Genomic DNA, 12,523 nt, shown 5'->3' with positions numbered 1-12,523 from the left:
GGTATGGAAGGAGGGAGGGAAGGCAGGGGTGTGGAAGGAGGGAGAGAGGGCTGCATAGAGAGACATAGTATGTGACCTTGGGCTTCACTCTGGGCACGGCCTATGGGGCAGCTCAAATGTCTACACAGAGAAGCAGGATGGGTGACGGGGACAGCTGCCGTCCAAGAGCTATCTCAGGAATGTACAGAGAGTAGAGGACTGCAAAGGACAGTTTAACATGAATTGTGACAGGCAGGGAGGGCAGGGCTGGACAGCTGCCCTGGTTGGGTGGGAGACACACACACACACACACACACACACACACACACACACACACACACACGGGGCAGGGGAGAGATGGAGAGAGAAAAAGAGAGAGATACACAGAGACGGAGAGAGAATACAGCATCTGGGGGCCTCTCACTCCAGCGCCCTGAAGGCCAGGTGTGGCATTCACAGAGGGACAGAAGACAGCATCCTTTCCCAGGAACAATGTATCTGAGGCAGGAAGTAGGATCCTGTTGTATAGGGAAGTAAACCACACCTCAGAGAGGTTAGGCGGCTTGTCCAGGCCCACATGGCTGGCCAAGTAGAGCGTGGGTAGGAACCCAGGCCTGGCTGATGTCTGGGTGTCTGCTCTGCTGTGAGCTGTGATTTTTGAATGCTCATTGGGGCAACATCTAGGAGGGGATGCATCCAACAGAAAGCAGGAGGGGCAGTGGGGCAGGGCATAGGGAGGGCTTGGACATTCCCTGTGCTCCTAGACCACCCTCTTGGAGGCTCTCATCTGGGTCAGGCTCCTACCTGCTCATGGAGATGGGCAGGCAAGGTCACCTGAAACAGTTGGCTAGGTTCTCCATGGAGGTCAGTCAAGGAGCACTGGGGCCTGAAACCCAGTCTGTTTTGTCCTCCACTTGGAGGGTAGTCATCCATTCGAGTTCCATCTAGTTCATTCACACAGAGTTTAGTGACTGGTCCATGCCTGTTATTACTCTGAAGACAGAGCTAAGTTCAAGGCCAGCACAGGATAGAGAGTGTGTGTGTACATGCTCAATGCACACTGAATGCTCAGGGGGAGACAGTGCCTTCCTTCTCCTCCTGGTGACTCTCCACAGTTTGCAGGGACAGAGGCTCCTGCCTTGTCATGCTTAGTTCCCAATCTCAGCCAACACAGCTCTTTCCTCCCGTGCGACCGTAGGTCCATGGCTGTCTGCTGGCCTTGGGCTCATAGGACCTGACCTGCTGGGGATGGATGAACTTACAGCGGATGAGGACCTTGGCGAAGGAAGAGGCCTGGCCGTAGGCATTCTTCACCAGCACAGTGTAGGTGCCCGAGTCTTCAACCACACATCTGAGGAGCAAGGGAGACGATAGGAGTGCACACCCCTCTGCAGATGGGAAAGGCTGGGTGGGAAGGGAGCCTGGTGGGGAAGACCCTAGGCTGGTCACTGGGTCCCTCTGAAAAACTAAGGCCACACCACCAGCCTAAATCAGCTCAAGGGAAAGGGCTTCGGAAATACCCTGTTCCATACTGCACTCATGACTGACTGTAGAAGATCAGAGAGGTGACGTGATTCTCCCAGAATCACACAGCAATTGAAGCTCGATGTGGCTGTCTGTGCCTCTTTCCAGGCACCGTTTCCTGCCCTATTGACATCTGCATGTCAAAAAACAGGCACAGGGCTGCCTCCCTTCACACAGGGCAATAGACTCGCTGAGGCCTATTGCCAGTCCGTGCCACAGCCAGGCGCAAGGCCAGGATCTTCTGTGTCAGGCCTGGGTCTCATCACCAGCCAGACCAGCACTGTGTGTGCCCAAAAAAGCACAACTGGTTCCCATCCAAGGTACCCCGATGACAGAGTAGGCAGTAGGGTGTGTCCATCTGGCCCAATCAGCAAGCCAAGAGTCCCTCCGTGTCTCTCTGTTCCCTGACACTTGGGGAAAGACCTCTCTTGCTTCAAAGACCAGTCTTACTGGACCCCCAAGTTTCCCCCTGGTCTCACAAGCCTTCTGAGGATGAGGAAACCCGGGCACCAGAGTCGAGCTTTGGTCTCAGTGGTGTTGGGTCTGTGGTTTTACCTCCTGATCTCCAGGGTCAGTAGCCCGTAGTTGTTGGTGATTCGGTACTTGCCAGCTGGAAAGAGACGGGGATCGATCCGGATGTCATTCTTGTACCTGTGGAGACACAGTAGCTGTGGTGAGCTGGGGGGATGTTGAGTTTCTCAGGCTCAGATTACAGCCCCAGAAATGTGCTGCTCACCAGCTGGCAACACCCAGGGAACTTTCACTGGCAGCCTCAGCATCCTTACCTGGGGACAGGGAATGTCCTAGGCTGGCCCTGTGCACAGGGCTGATTTGCAGGACTGCTGTGGCCCTGAGGTGGGATTGCACTTGACTATTCAGGGATCCATCCCAGTCTGGGGTTGCTAGGAGAGATACTTTCGGGGCACACCAGGGACTAAGCTTTGTACTTTTGCTACTCTTTGAGGGACCCGTATCAACAAAAGCCCCACAACCTCACTCTATAACTCCTTAGGGCGGAGATGAAAATTACTGTTATTTATGTATTTATTGAGGTTCTGAAATTGGGTCTCAGGTAGCCTAGGATGCCCTTGCTTTTGAAATGTAGCCAAGGATGACCATGAGATGCTAATACTCTTGCCTCCGTCTCTCAAGTGCTGGGATCACAAGTGTACGGCCGCCAAGCCTGGTTGCTGCTGTCTCTCTCTCCTCCTTCCCTTCCTCCCTCCTCCTCTCCCTCCTCCTCTTCCTCCCCTCTCTTCTCCTCCCGTTTCTCCCTTCTCCTTTACCTCCTCCTCATCTACCTCCTCTACCTCCTCCTTTCTCCCCTCTTCCACACCTCCTCCATCATCTTTGGAGACAGGGTCTTGCTATATAGCTCACAGGACCCTTGACTTTGAGATCCTCAGGGCTCAGCCTTCCGAGTGTTGGGATTACAGGCATGCACCTCCACATCTGGCTTTCTGTTCTTAATTTTAGCTCTTGATTAAGTCATCCAAGGAACCTTAAAGATCTTAGCAGGGAGCTGGGGTGCAGGTTTAGTGTGGAACATTTGCCTAGCACACAAGAGGCCCGGGTTTGTCTCAACAGCATCGAAGGCTCTTTACCATGTGTGGTGCCTGACAGAAGCCTGTGGGTCTGTGTCAAAGACCACCCATTGCTCTCCCTTATCAGTTTCCTTGAGTCCTAAAGAAACAGGATTTATCTTGGAGTCTTTCAACATACTGCCTGTCTCCTTGCCCTTCTCTCTGGGAGGTGTGTTCATGTGACAATGGTCAACGCAGTGAGGACAGGCAGATGCTAAATTCTGAATACACCCCAAGTATTTTTGTTGTTGTTGTTGTTGTTGTAGTGGTGGTGGTGTGTGCGTGTGTCTCAGGGGGAATGCAGAAATTAGCCTCTTCTTGCTCAAGTGCTGGCAGTTGAGGTTGAAGAAGATGGCATTCTTGTTGCAGACAGAGGGCGCCCCAGCCCGAGGACAAGCCTTCCTTGGACCTGGCCTGTCTGTCAGGAGTGCTTTGTTTATCTCCATGGCCACTGGAACACAGACACACCTACTCTGTCCCCAGGCTGTACCCATTTAGGAAAGGGGCCCAGCTAAGTCCCCTGTGGGGAGGGGAGTGCCTAATCTGGGCACACATCTCCTCAGGCTCTGAGGGCCAGACCCCTAGCCCACACCTGTCAGGAACATTCCAGACACCTCAGGCTGTCCAGGCCTTCCTCTCAAGACACAGCAGCTGTAGCTCCAGGCATGGCTGCACTGACAGGCCCTTAGCCTCATCCCGCTCTTCAGCTAGGGAGGCCCCATGAAAGGGACTTTTTCTATTTGCCTAAATCTTATTGTTCTTTGAGACAGTGTCTGCCTTGGTAGCTCAGGCCAGTTTCAGATTTTGACCTTCCTGCTTCAGTCAGTTTCCTGAAAACAGGGATCACCGCCTGTGTTCTATGCTTAACTCTCCCAGTGTGTTTTGCTTTTAGATTTTATTTTATTTTTATTTATTTACTTTTTTTTAAATTTTTTTTTAATTAAAAACAATTAATTGTGTGCAGGAGGTATGTGGGGGGAATTGTGCATGTGAACCTACAGAAGCCAGAGATGTTGGCTTTATGGAGCTGAGGTTACAGACAGTTATGAGTTCCAGCATGGGTGCTGGGCATTGAACTGTGGATCGTTGGAAGAGCCATATTCATTCTTAGCCGTTAAACCATCTCTCTAGCCCTAGATTTCACTTTGAAGGGTACTTAGTCTGAGTGATCTATTTTAGGTGACTTCTGTGGGTTAAACATGGCCAAAGCAGGCCTCTCCCTTCACCTGATCAGGTCTTGCCCAGCTCCTAGCTGCCTGGAGTTGCATTTGCTTTTGCCTGTGTCTCTCACTCACCATGTCTCATCTTGTCCCTGACACTAAAACCAAAGATATGACACTGCCACCTGTCATTATCTTCATTATCTCCGGTGTACCTGGGCCAGTCAGTCGCAATGCCTTGTCTGGCTACGAAGGCCTGCTTTCCAGCAGTTGCTGTTCCCTCCCTGATGCCCTCCTGAGCATTGAGTTCCCCCAAATACCCAGACTTGGGTTTCTCCTTCCTGTTCGCTTGTAGCCCCAAGTAGAGAGCTGGCTTCCATTGTATAGCACCCTGAGAACAGGCCCCTCCCCCTGTCTTCCAGAGGCAGCAAGTCTGTCCTCAGTCTGTGTAGCCGAGGGCTTGGCATGTTTGTCTCACCTGTATGCTTGAGCCCTCAAAATGCCTTTGCATCTGGGAAACGCTCAATGGTTGCTAAATGAATGCACTCTCAAGACAAGTCTGTATCTTAAGCAGGGACATCACCCTGAGAGACCAGTCCCATAGTTCTGCTCCAGGATCACAGAGCCAGGAGCCCCAGGGGCCACCAGAGTCAGTGTGGCTGGACAGCTTGGCCTTGGCTTCTCCTGCCTTTTCAGAAATGCTTGGCTCTGTGGGGCTGGCCTTGTTGGCTGGGGCAGAGACCAATCCCCCTCCTAGAGGCTTCCATGGAATGTCTTAGATGAGAGCTTAAGAGCCAAGGTGGGCGGGACTTGGCTGCAGGTGGACAGCTGAGGCTCTGAACACCCCCGCCCCCACCCCTTAGCCCGGATCTGAGTTGGAAGCAGGTCTCCTGGGGCCAGACACTTACACATAGTATTCCCTTGGTCTCCATGGCACCTCAGTGCCCAGTGCCCTGCCCTGTGCACGGCTGGAACTGACCAACATGGAGGCCAGCTCCCTCAAGATATTACTCTTGGTTGTGACCACCCACATGCTTTCCATGCTCAACTCCTTAGCACTGTGTGCTTTAAGTTAAAAAACAAATCAAAACAAACAAACAAAAACAACAAAACAAAACAAAACAAAACAACAAAAATAAACAAACAAAACAAAAAACCCAAAACCTTGCTCTGTAACTACTGGAAAGATTCCCAAATCTGAATCCTGGTCCTCTCTTTGCTAAGGCTCAAATGGGACATGAGTTCTAGGTCTGTGTAGAGTGGGTCCCAGCAAGATGCTGCCCTTTTCTTCTGATTTTAATCCATGGGCTGTGCTCCCTCCAGCTCCCATGCCACTTCTTCTGAGAAGCCTTCCTGGACACTTCAGTCCTGGACAGCCATGTCCTCCCCTCCCACTCCCCTTGATCTGAGCAGGACCATGGATAGACTTGTCTGTGCCCAGATCTCCCTGAGCTTAGTGTTCCTTGAGGATGAGACCCTGACAAGGATGGTGATGCTGATGGTAAATGTTGTTGAACCCCCTTCCGTATTCTGCAGCATGCCTGGCAACTGGCCCAAGACACACTGAACAAGGACTCTACTCTGGACAACGTGCCTCCTTCTAGGAAGTGACCACATTGTTCAGGGGAACCCTCACAGCTATGTGGCTTCTGGGGTTCTGGTATGCTTCTAGAAATGTTTCCTGTTTCCCTAGCTCTTTTTATTTTTCTTTTCTTTTAAAGGCATGATCCTCCTGCTTCAGCCTCCTGAATGTTGGGGTTGCAGGCATGCACAACCATGCCCCGAGCTTTTCTGCTCTTGTCAAGTTCTGAGGACTTCCTCTGTGGGACTTTAAACCCTTAACACATGGCACTTGTTATGAGCAGGAGACTGAGGCAAAGCCAGAAACAGATCAGGGAAGGTTAAGTCACATACCTGAAGCCACACTCTGACTCAGAGGAGAGAATGCTAGGCCTGACTTTAGACTCACATTCTAGATCTGAGCCTGCTCTCCCAGCAGGGCCCTGCCCTCCCCACCTCCCCCCTACCTCCTAGGCTCTCTGTCCTGACTCCCAGACAGTCTCTAGTGCTGAAGATGCCCAGCTCAGAGCAGGTGTCTTCTCATGCCATCATAATCATATTTTTACAAGGCCTGGCTCTCCAGGGGTCCAGTTTTCCAGGCCCAGGCTGGTGGCAAGGTGACTAAGAATAGCCAAGGTCTGAGGTGGCCTGAGGCTCCCAGGCAGCTGTTTGTTGCTGTGTGTATAGGGTGGGCAGAGCTCAGATTCTGTGGGTTGTAGCCTTGCTGAGACAAAGAACCTTGGGTGAAGATGGATCACAAAGAACTCCAAGGGAGACAGAAGCAGAGTGAAGACTCTGTCTCCAGTCCAGGGACTTACCAGGTGACCTGGAATGGAGGTGAGCCCTGGACGGTGCAGGTCAGCAGCACAGAGGTGTGCTCCCAGACAGCATGCGAGCGGAGTGGGATCCAGAACCAGGGGCCCCGGCCAGAACATAGCTCGATCAGCTCCTTGGCCTCCCGGACCTTCTCCTCTGTCTGGAGGTGAATGGGTGTGTGACTCCTAGGGGCCAGGGATGGCTTCTCCATAATGTTGCCCCCTCCCTTCCATCCCCATCTTCCATTCAGACTCTGGCTGAGGCCTCATCTACTCCACCTGGAGGCAGTGTTGCTTGGTGGGCAGGGAATGTGCTCTGGGACCAGCTATGGGGTCACAGGAGAGCCTCATTCTCCTTGACTGTAAAATGAGGATGATGAAGATATTTATTTGCTCACTGCCCCGGGGATTGTGATGGGGAGTAAATGCATCAATCCATGAAAAACACGAGGCCTATGTAAAAAAGCCGCCTGAAGTGTGACCTGGGCAGTGGGTAGGGAAGTGAGACTGGACCCTTCACAACTGCGAAGGTCTTCTAGACACTGAGAAGTCACTCTGCAAATCTCAGCTCATTTAATTTCTACCTCAGCACAGAGCTGTTATGGCCACCCGGAGTCACAGATGGAGACTGTGGCTCAAGAGCAGCCTGACCGTTTCCCAGGTTACACAGCCAAGCCCAGGGGCCTTGGGATTGGAATCTAGTGCACAAGCCCTTTCCTGCATGACTTGTGAGAAGGTGGGGGTGGGGACGACACCCCAGTATCTCACCCGTTGACGTAACGCCTTCCAGTTGCGTCTCTGGCGAAGCAACCTCTGGGTCCGGAGGAAGGCTATCTCCATCCGCTCCAAGTCATTGCCAAAGCCCACCCGCTTCTGTCCACGCTCCTCCAGCTCCACTGTGGTGGTCTGGCGTCTCAGCTTAGCTTCCCTGCAGGGTCAGGACTCAGACATGGCCCATAGAGGCTGGAGCAGTTGTACTCCCCAACCCCCACATGCTAGTGGTCTTTGGGAGTGTGCTTTAGGACCAAGCACAGCCTATATCTTCTGCCTGCAGACAGACACCTTGGAATGGGACTGCGGATTCAGCTCGGTTGATAGCATGCTTGCCTCAAATATGCAGAGCCTTGGGTTTGAGGTACAGAACCGCATATACCAGATGTGATAGTACATGCTATTGCAGTCCCAGCACTCAGGAGAAAGGAAGACCAAAAGTTCAAGGCCACCATTGGCTACATAGCAAGTTTGAGGTCAACCTAGGCTACATAAAATTCTGTCTCAGGAAAGTGTGTATGTAAATGTGGGGGGGGGGCAGGGGGAACCTGCTTACTGCCAGAATTTAATAAGTATGTAGTTATGAATGGAGTATGTGAGTCTGCTTAACAAACCATTGGCTGATCTTTAATTTAATTAAATTATTTATTTATTTTTTGAGACAGGATTTCTCTGTGTAGCCTTGGCTGTCCTTGAACGCTCTTTGTAGACTAGGCTGGCCTTGAACTCACAGAGATCTTCCTGCGTCTGTCTTCTGAGTGCTGGGGTTAAAGGTGTGCACTGCCATACCCAGCTTTATTGTCTGATTTTTGCTGTGTCCAAGTGGACATGTGTTCCCTCCCCATTTCATAGGACAGGAAACTGAGTCCAGTGACTTGCTTAAGGACAGCAGGACTATGTCCTAAACCTCTAAGCCCAGGGTCCTTCCCAAAGCCATGGTACCTCTGGAGAGGTGTTCAGGGACCTTTCCTTCCTCGTGTGAGACTTGCAATTGTCACCAGTTCTGTAACCCTCAGCCAATCCCTCTCTTAATCGTAAAGCTTTTTGGTAATGAAGATAGCTGCTTGGGGACAGTCCTTTCCTACCGTGGTGTGTGTGTGTGTGTGTGTGTGTGTGTGTGTGAAGCTTGGTGTGAAGAAAGTAGCTGGTTTTCACCCTGCCCAGCCCTTCTCTGCCAGAAGGAACTTTGGACAGATCCATTGTGTATCAGTGGGAGCCCAGTGCTGAGGTAGGGGACCAGGGACCAGGGTAGAAGACAAGACAGCCCTTTCTCATCTAGCGACAGTCATGTGACTTACCAGGACAACTCTGAGGAGGCTGTCAGGGCCAGGGCAGCTGCCAGGGCATAATCTTCAGAGCTGAACTGCTGTTGTTCCTCACTGTCAGGAGAAAGGGAGGTCACCACTTGCTCTTAGGGCACTGTCTGGGGTTTCTGGGACCATGGCTGTACATTAGGGTACCAGAGGCACCCCCTGAGCTCCCTTCTCACACTGAACCTCCCTCTTTATGCTGGGATCTCAGAGAGCAGGGGTGTCTGTCCACCCCAGAGGTTCCTGAGGACATGCTGTGCCTCTTCTTAGGGTCTGGATATGTGTGTCCACTAAAGGACCTGTGATGGAAACTCAGTCCTCATTGAGATGTGACTGGACCGTGGGCTGTGTGTTCATCTGTCAATGAATCCCCGATGGATTCAATTTGATGGTTTTACTGGGGGCAGAAGAAATATCCAGAGGTGAACCTGGTTGGAGCAAGTCTTCTTGGGGTCTTTGTCATGTCCCAGGCATCTCCTTTCTTACTTTATTCCTGGCTGGCTTCCCTTTCACTATGATGTTTGCTCTGCCTTACCTCTCAGGCTCAAAGCAGTGGAGCCAAGACTGGACTAAACCTCATAAAGGGCTATATAAAAAAAAAACAAAAACAAAAACAAAAAAACAAAACAAATAACACTCCCCCCCCAGAAAACAAAAGACAAAAAGCCACTTCTCCTAATGTGTTTTTCTCAGGTGTTTTGTCAGGCTGACAAAAAGTCCCCAACCCACTCCCCCACCAGCCTGCATCTCCTCTTAGATAGGTCTATAGAGCGTGTTGTCTCCTTCATGCTGATGGGGGTGTGGCGTTATCTCAGAAGGTGGACCTGTGCTTCCCATCTTAGATGGGGTCTCTGGGCAGCTGGGCTATGCTTCTAACTGGGGTCTTGGAATAGGGAGGGGTCTGGGGGGATGGGTGCTCCCACCTGCTGCGGTAGGTTCGCCTCTGCACAGAGGAACCCATGTGTAGGCTGTGTTGTCGCTCCTCTTTCTGTTGCTCCTCCTGCCTGTGTTCCAGCCTGTGGACCTGCACAGCCTGGGAGGCTCGGGACTCCCCGGCATTTCCGGGATTGTGGGGCAGAGTCATGGCTGCGAGGGCAACAACCTGTCAAGGCCAAGGTGTGTGGTTATTCTACCAGGCACCCCCTCCCTTCCCAAGTGCTCTGGGAGCTCTCTGGAGAGAGATGTCATTTCCCTGTGGTTCTCAACCTTCCTAATGCTGTGACCTCATGTGACGGGGGTGATGACCCCCAAACACAAAATTATTTTGTTGCTAGTTCATAACTGTAAATATCTGATATGTGACACCCCCCCATCCCCGCAAAGATGTCACAACCCACAGGTTGAGAACCACTGCTCTACAGGAGCATAGGAACTGAACCTGAGAAGGTAAAGGACCATGGTGACCAAGGCAGGCACAAGGAGAACCTGACTTCACTACTGTCCCACGTGCCTTGGCAGTGGATGAGCAGAGCCCCATTGGGGGCAGAGCCTTGGCTGCCAACTGCAGTCCTGTCCCATCCATCCCCTTCTCCAGATGAGGTGTGTCAGCATGAGGCTGGCTGAGCCGGGGTCTAGGTCTCAGAATGAGGGGGTGTGTCCTCTTTCCCTCTGGTCCTACCCTTGTGCCTTTGCAGTACTGGTTTCCTCACCCCAGCCACTCTTCCAAGCCCAACCTGAAAGGTGCCTCGTTAACACATGTAGAGAATGTGGGTCAGCGACCAGGTGCAATCCCATGACCCTAGTTCCTCATCCCTGCTTCCAAGTGTGTGCCCTTGGACGGTATAAATGGTATAACTTGGTTTCCTCATCTTTAAAATGTACCCATCACACTCCTGGTTAATTGAAAGCCTGGAGAAGTAAGTCCCATCCAAGTGTCAGACACTGCCATCATCTTCCTTAGAAGACTTATAAAAACATAACAGGCCTTCTAGAACTTTCTCTCCTTTAGTCCTTTTGGCGTTTTAAATCTGAACCTTACATTTTGGTCCTCATTCAGAAAGTGCCTCCTCTTACTGATTATTTCATATCTGTGTGTAGGCTGTACATGACTCGGTGGTGACGGGGCTCAGGCTGCTGAGGGTCAGTTGATAGGTACGCATTTCTTCCACTTCCTTAAGGTCTGGTTTGCCGTGCTGCCCACAGCTGTGACCATCAGGAAGCACAGTGGCTTGCCGTAGCCAGCGGCCATTAAGGGCTGCTCCAAAAGGTCTCCTGGCTCCTAACAAGTGTCTCCGCAGAGCCAAAGGACAGTTGCCCACTTAGGCTGGCTCTGGCTCCTCCTGGATAGAAAGTGTCTCTGCACCCAAAGAACTAGCCAGACCTGCTCGTCCCATTCTTCTTCCTCAGCCACAGGCTGATCTGGGGAGTGAGGCTTTGCTGCTGCCAGGATACTCTCCATGACCCTAACAGCAAGGGTCTGTGTGTTCTGGCATCAGCACTGGCTCTTCCCCTGATACTCTGCTCTGATGAACACAGCGTCCCACTGGCACTCAGCTTCCAGACCCCTCTGCTGTGGTGAGCCATGGATGCTTTTTAAGGCGCTGACTAAAGTGTGGGATTAAGCAGGCACAGGTTCGTGGCCTCCAATGCCCTTTACACGGAGCTGTATTGGCTGAGTTGCAGTGGATGTATCCTGCCCAGTGGGTCGGCACAAGTTGGGACATGCAGTGACTCCCTAGATCCCCGGGGGGCTGTGATGCTCTGGCCCTGGTTAGCAGAGGCTGTTCCTTTTCCAGCAGAGCCCCAAGTCCCCATCCCCTGTGCAGGATGAGCCTGGCAGCCCTAGGATTCAGGATTGCCATGGCTCCAGGCTCCCTGACTGGCTGCCCACATAGCAAAGGTTCCTGTTCCAAGTGTACCCCCGAGGGCCTTTTCTTTTCTTAATTTTAGCTTTGATATCAAGGAGGGCTCAGACCAGAAGACTCAGAAGACCCTGGGCTACAGAAGTGAAATGAGGCATGGAGTTCTGGGATCCCGTTTTCACCTGGGGCGCTACCAAACTCAAATCTCCCAAGCCTCTTTCCCAACATATTTACACACACACACACACACACACACACACACACACTAGATATGAGCATCATACACGCATGTCCCCCCACACTATACTATGGACACACACCATAGTCACACAAATACTACTCCTCCTTACACAATATACACACACTATGAACACACACACACATACATCATAGACTACATGTGAACCTATGCATAGACCACCCCCACATCATATACTCATACACCACAGACATGTACACTACACAAACACCACATAGACCACCTTCCATAGGTCATTCCCGTGTAAGGTTAGGAGCTCTCTCAGACCCTGATCCCTGTATGTGACTCACAGAAGCAGCAGTGTCCACTCAGACGTCTCCAGGACAGTAAGAAGGCCCCTGGTCTCTTCCTGCCCTCAGCTCAGAGAGGACGGGTGAAGAATGTGATCTTGGAGCCTTGCGCTGTCTTAAATATAGCAGCACTGAGACAGTGTGATGACAATGGATGGGAGTTATGGTGAGGGTGGAGGCAGAGGGGAGGGCTGTGTCTTCCTGCCAGCCCTGCTGGGCAGCAGCAACAGGTGGGGTGGCCCCCACTACTCACGCTGCTCCTCCCCCTCCTCTAGCCTTCCCACCCCACCCCATTCCCTGCCTAGAGGGACAAGTGATGCCCAGGGTTCCAGGCCGGTTTGGGGAAAGTGGATGCATGCTACAGAAGTTTGCTCTCAGCTGGGTGGTATCGGCACACGCCTTTAATCTAAGCATCTGGGAGGCAGTCGAATCTCAGTGAGTTCAAAGCCAGCCTGGTCTACAAATTGAGTT

General features: G+C 51.9%; 1 protein-coding gene across 1 annotated transcript in view; it reads right to left on the bottom strand.

Annotated features, from left to right (window-relative positions):
* Nucleotides 1–12,235, bottom strand: part of Myom3 (myomesin 3) — a 45,882-nt gene extending 33,647 nt beyond the window's left edge. The window contains exons 1-7 of the mRNA XM_051173487.1: nucleotides 12,053–12,235; nucleotides 9,626–9,804; nucleotides 8,691–8,771; nucleotides 7,390–7,549; nucleotides 6,625–6,782; nucleotides 2,059–2,154; nucleotides 1,242–1,330 (exon numbers count right to left, since the gene is read on the bottom strand). Of these exons, the coding sequence (XP_051029444.1) occupies nucleotides 1,242–1,330; nucleotides 2,059–2,154; nucleotides 6,625–6,782; nucleotides 7,390–7,549; nucleotides 8,691–8,771; nucleotides 9,626–9,786 (745 nt within the window). The 5' untranslated portion in view covers nucleotides 9,787–9,804; nucleotides 12,053–12,235. The remainder of the gene's footprint in view (nucleotides 1–1,241; nucleotides 1,331–2,058; nucleotides 2,155–6,624; nucleotides 6,783–7,389; nucleotides 7,550–8,690; nucleotides 8,772–9,625; nucleotides 9,805–12,052) is intronic.
* Between the last annotated feature and the right edge of the window lie 288 nt (nucleotides 12,236–12,523).

Source organism: Phodopus roborovskii, unplaced genomic scaffold (assembly GCF_943737965.1).
Source record: "Phodopus roborovskii unplaced genomic scaffold, PHOROB, whole genome shotgun sequence".
In the NCBI taxonomy this organism is placed as follows: domain Eukaryota; kingdom Metazoa; phylum Chordata; class Mammalia; order Rodentia; family Cricetidae; genus Phodopus; species Phodopus roborovskii.
This window is presented reverse-complemented; position numbering and strand designations above follow the sequence as displayed.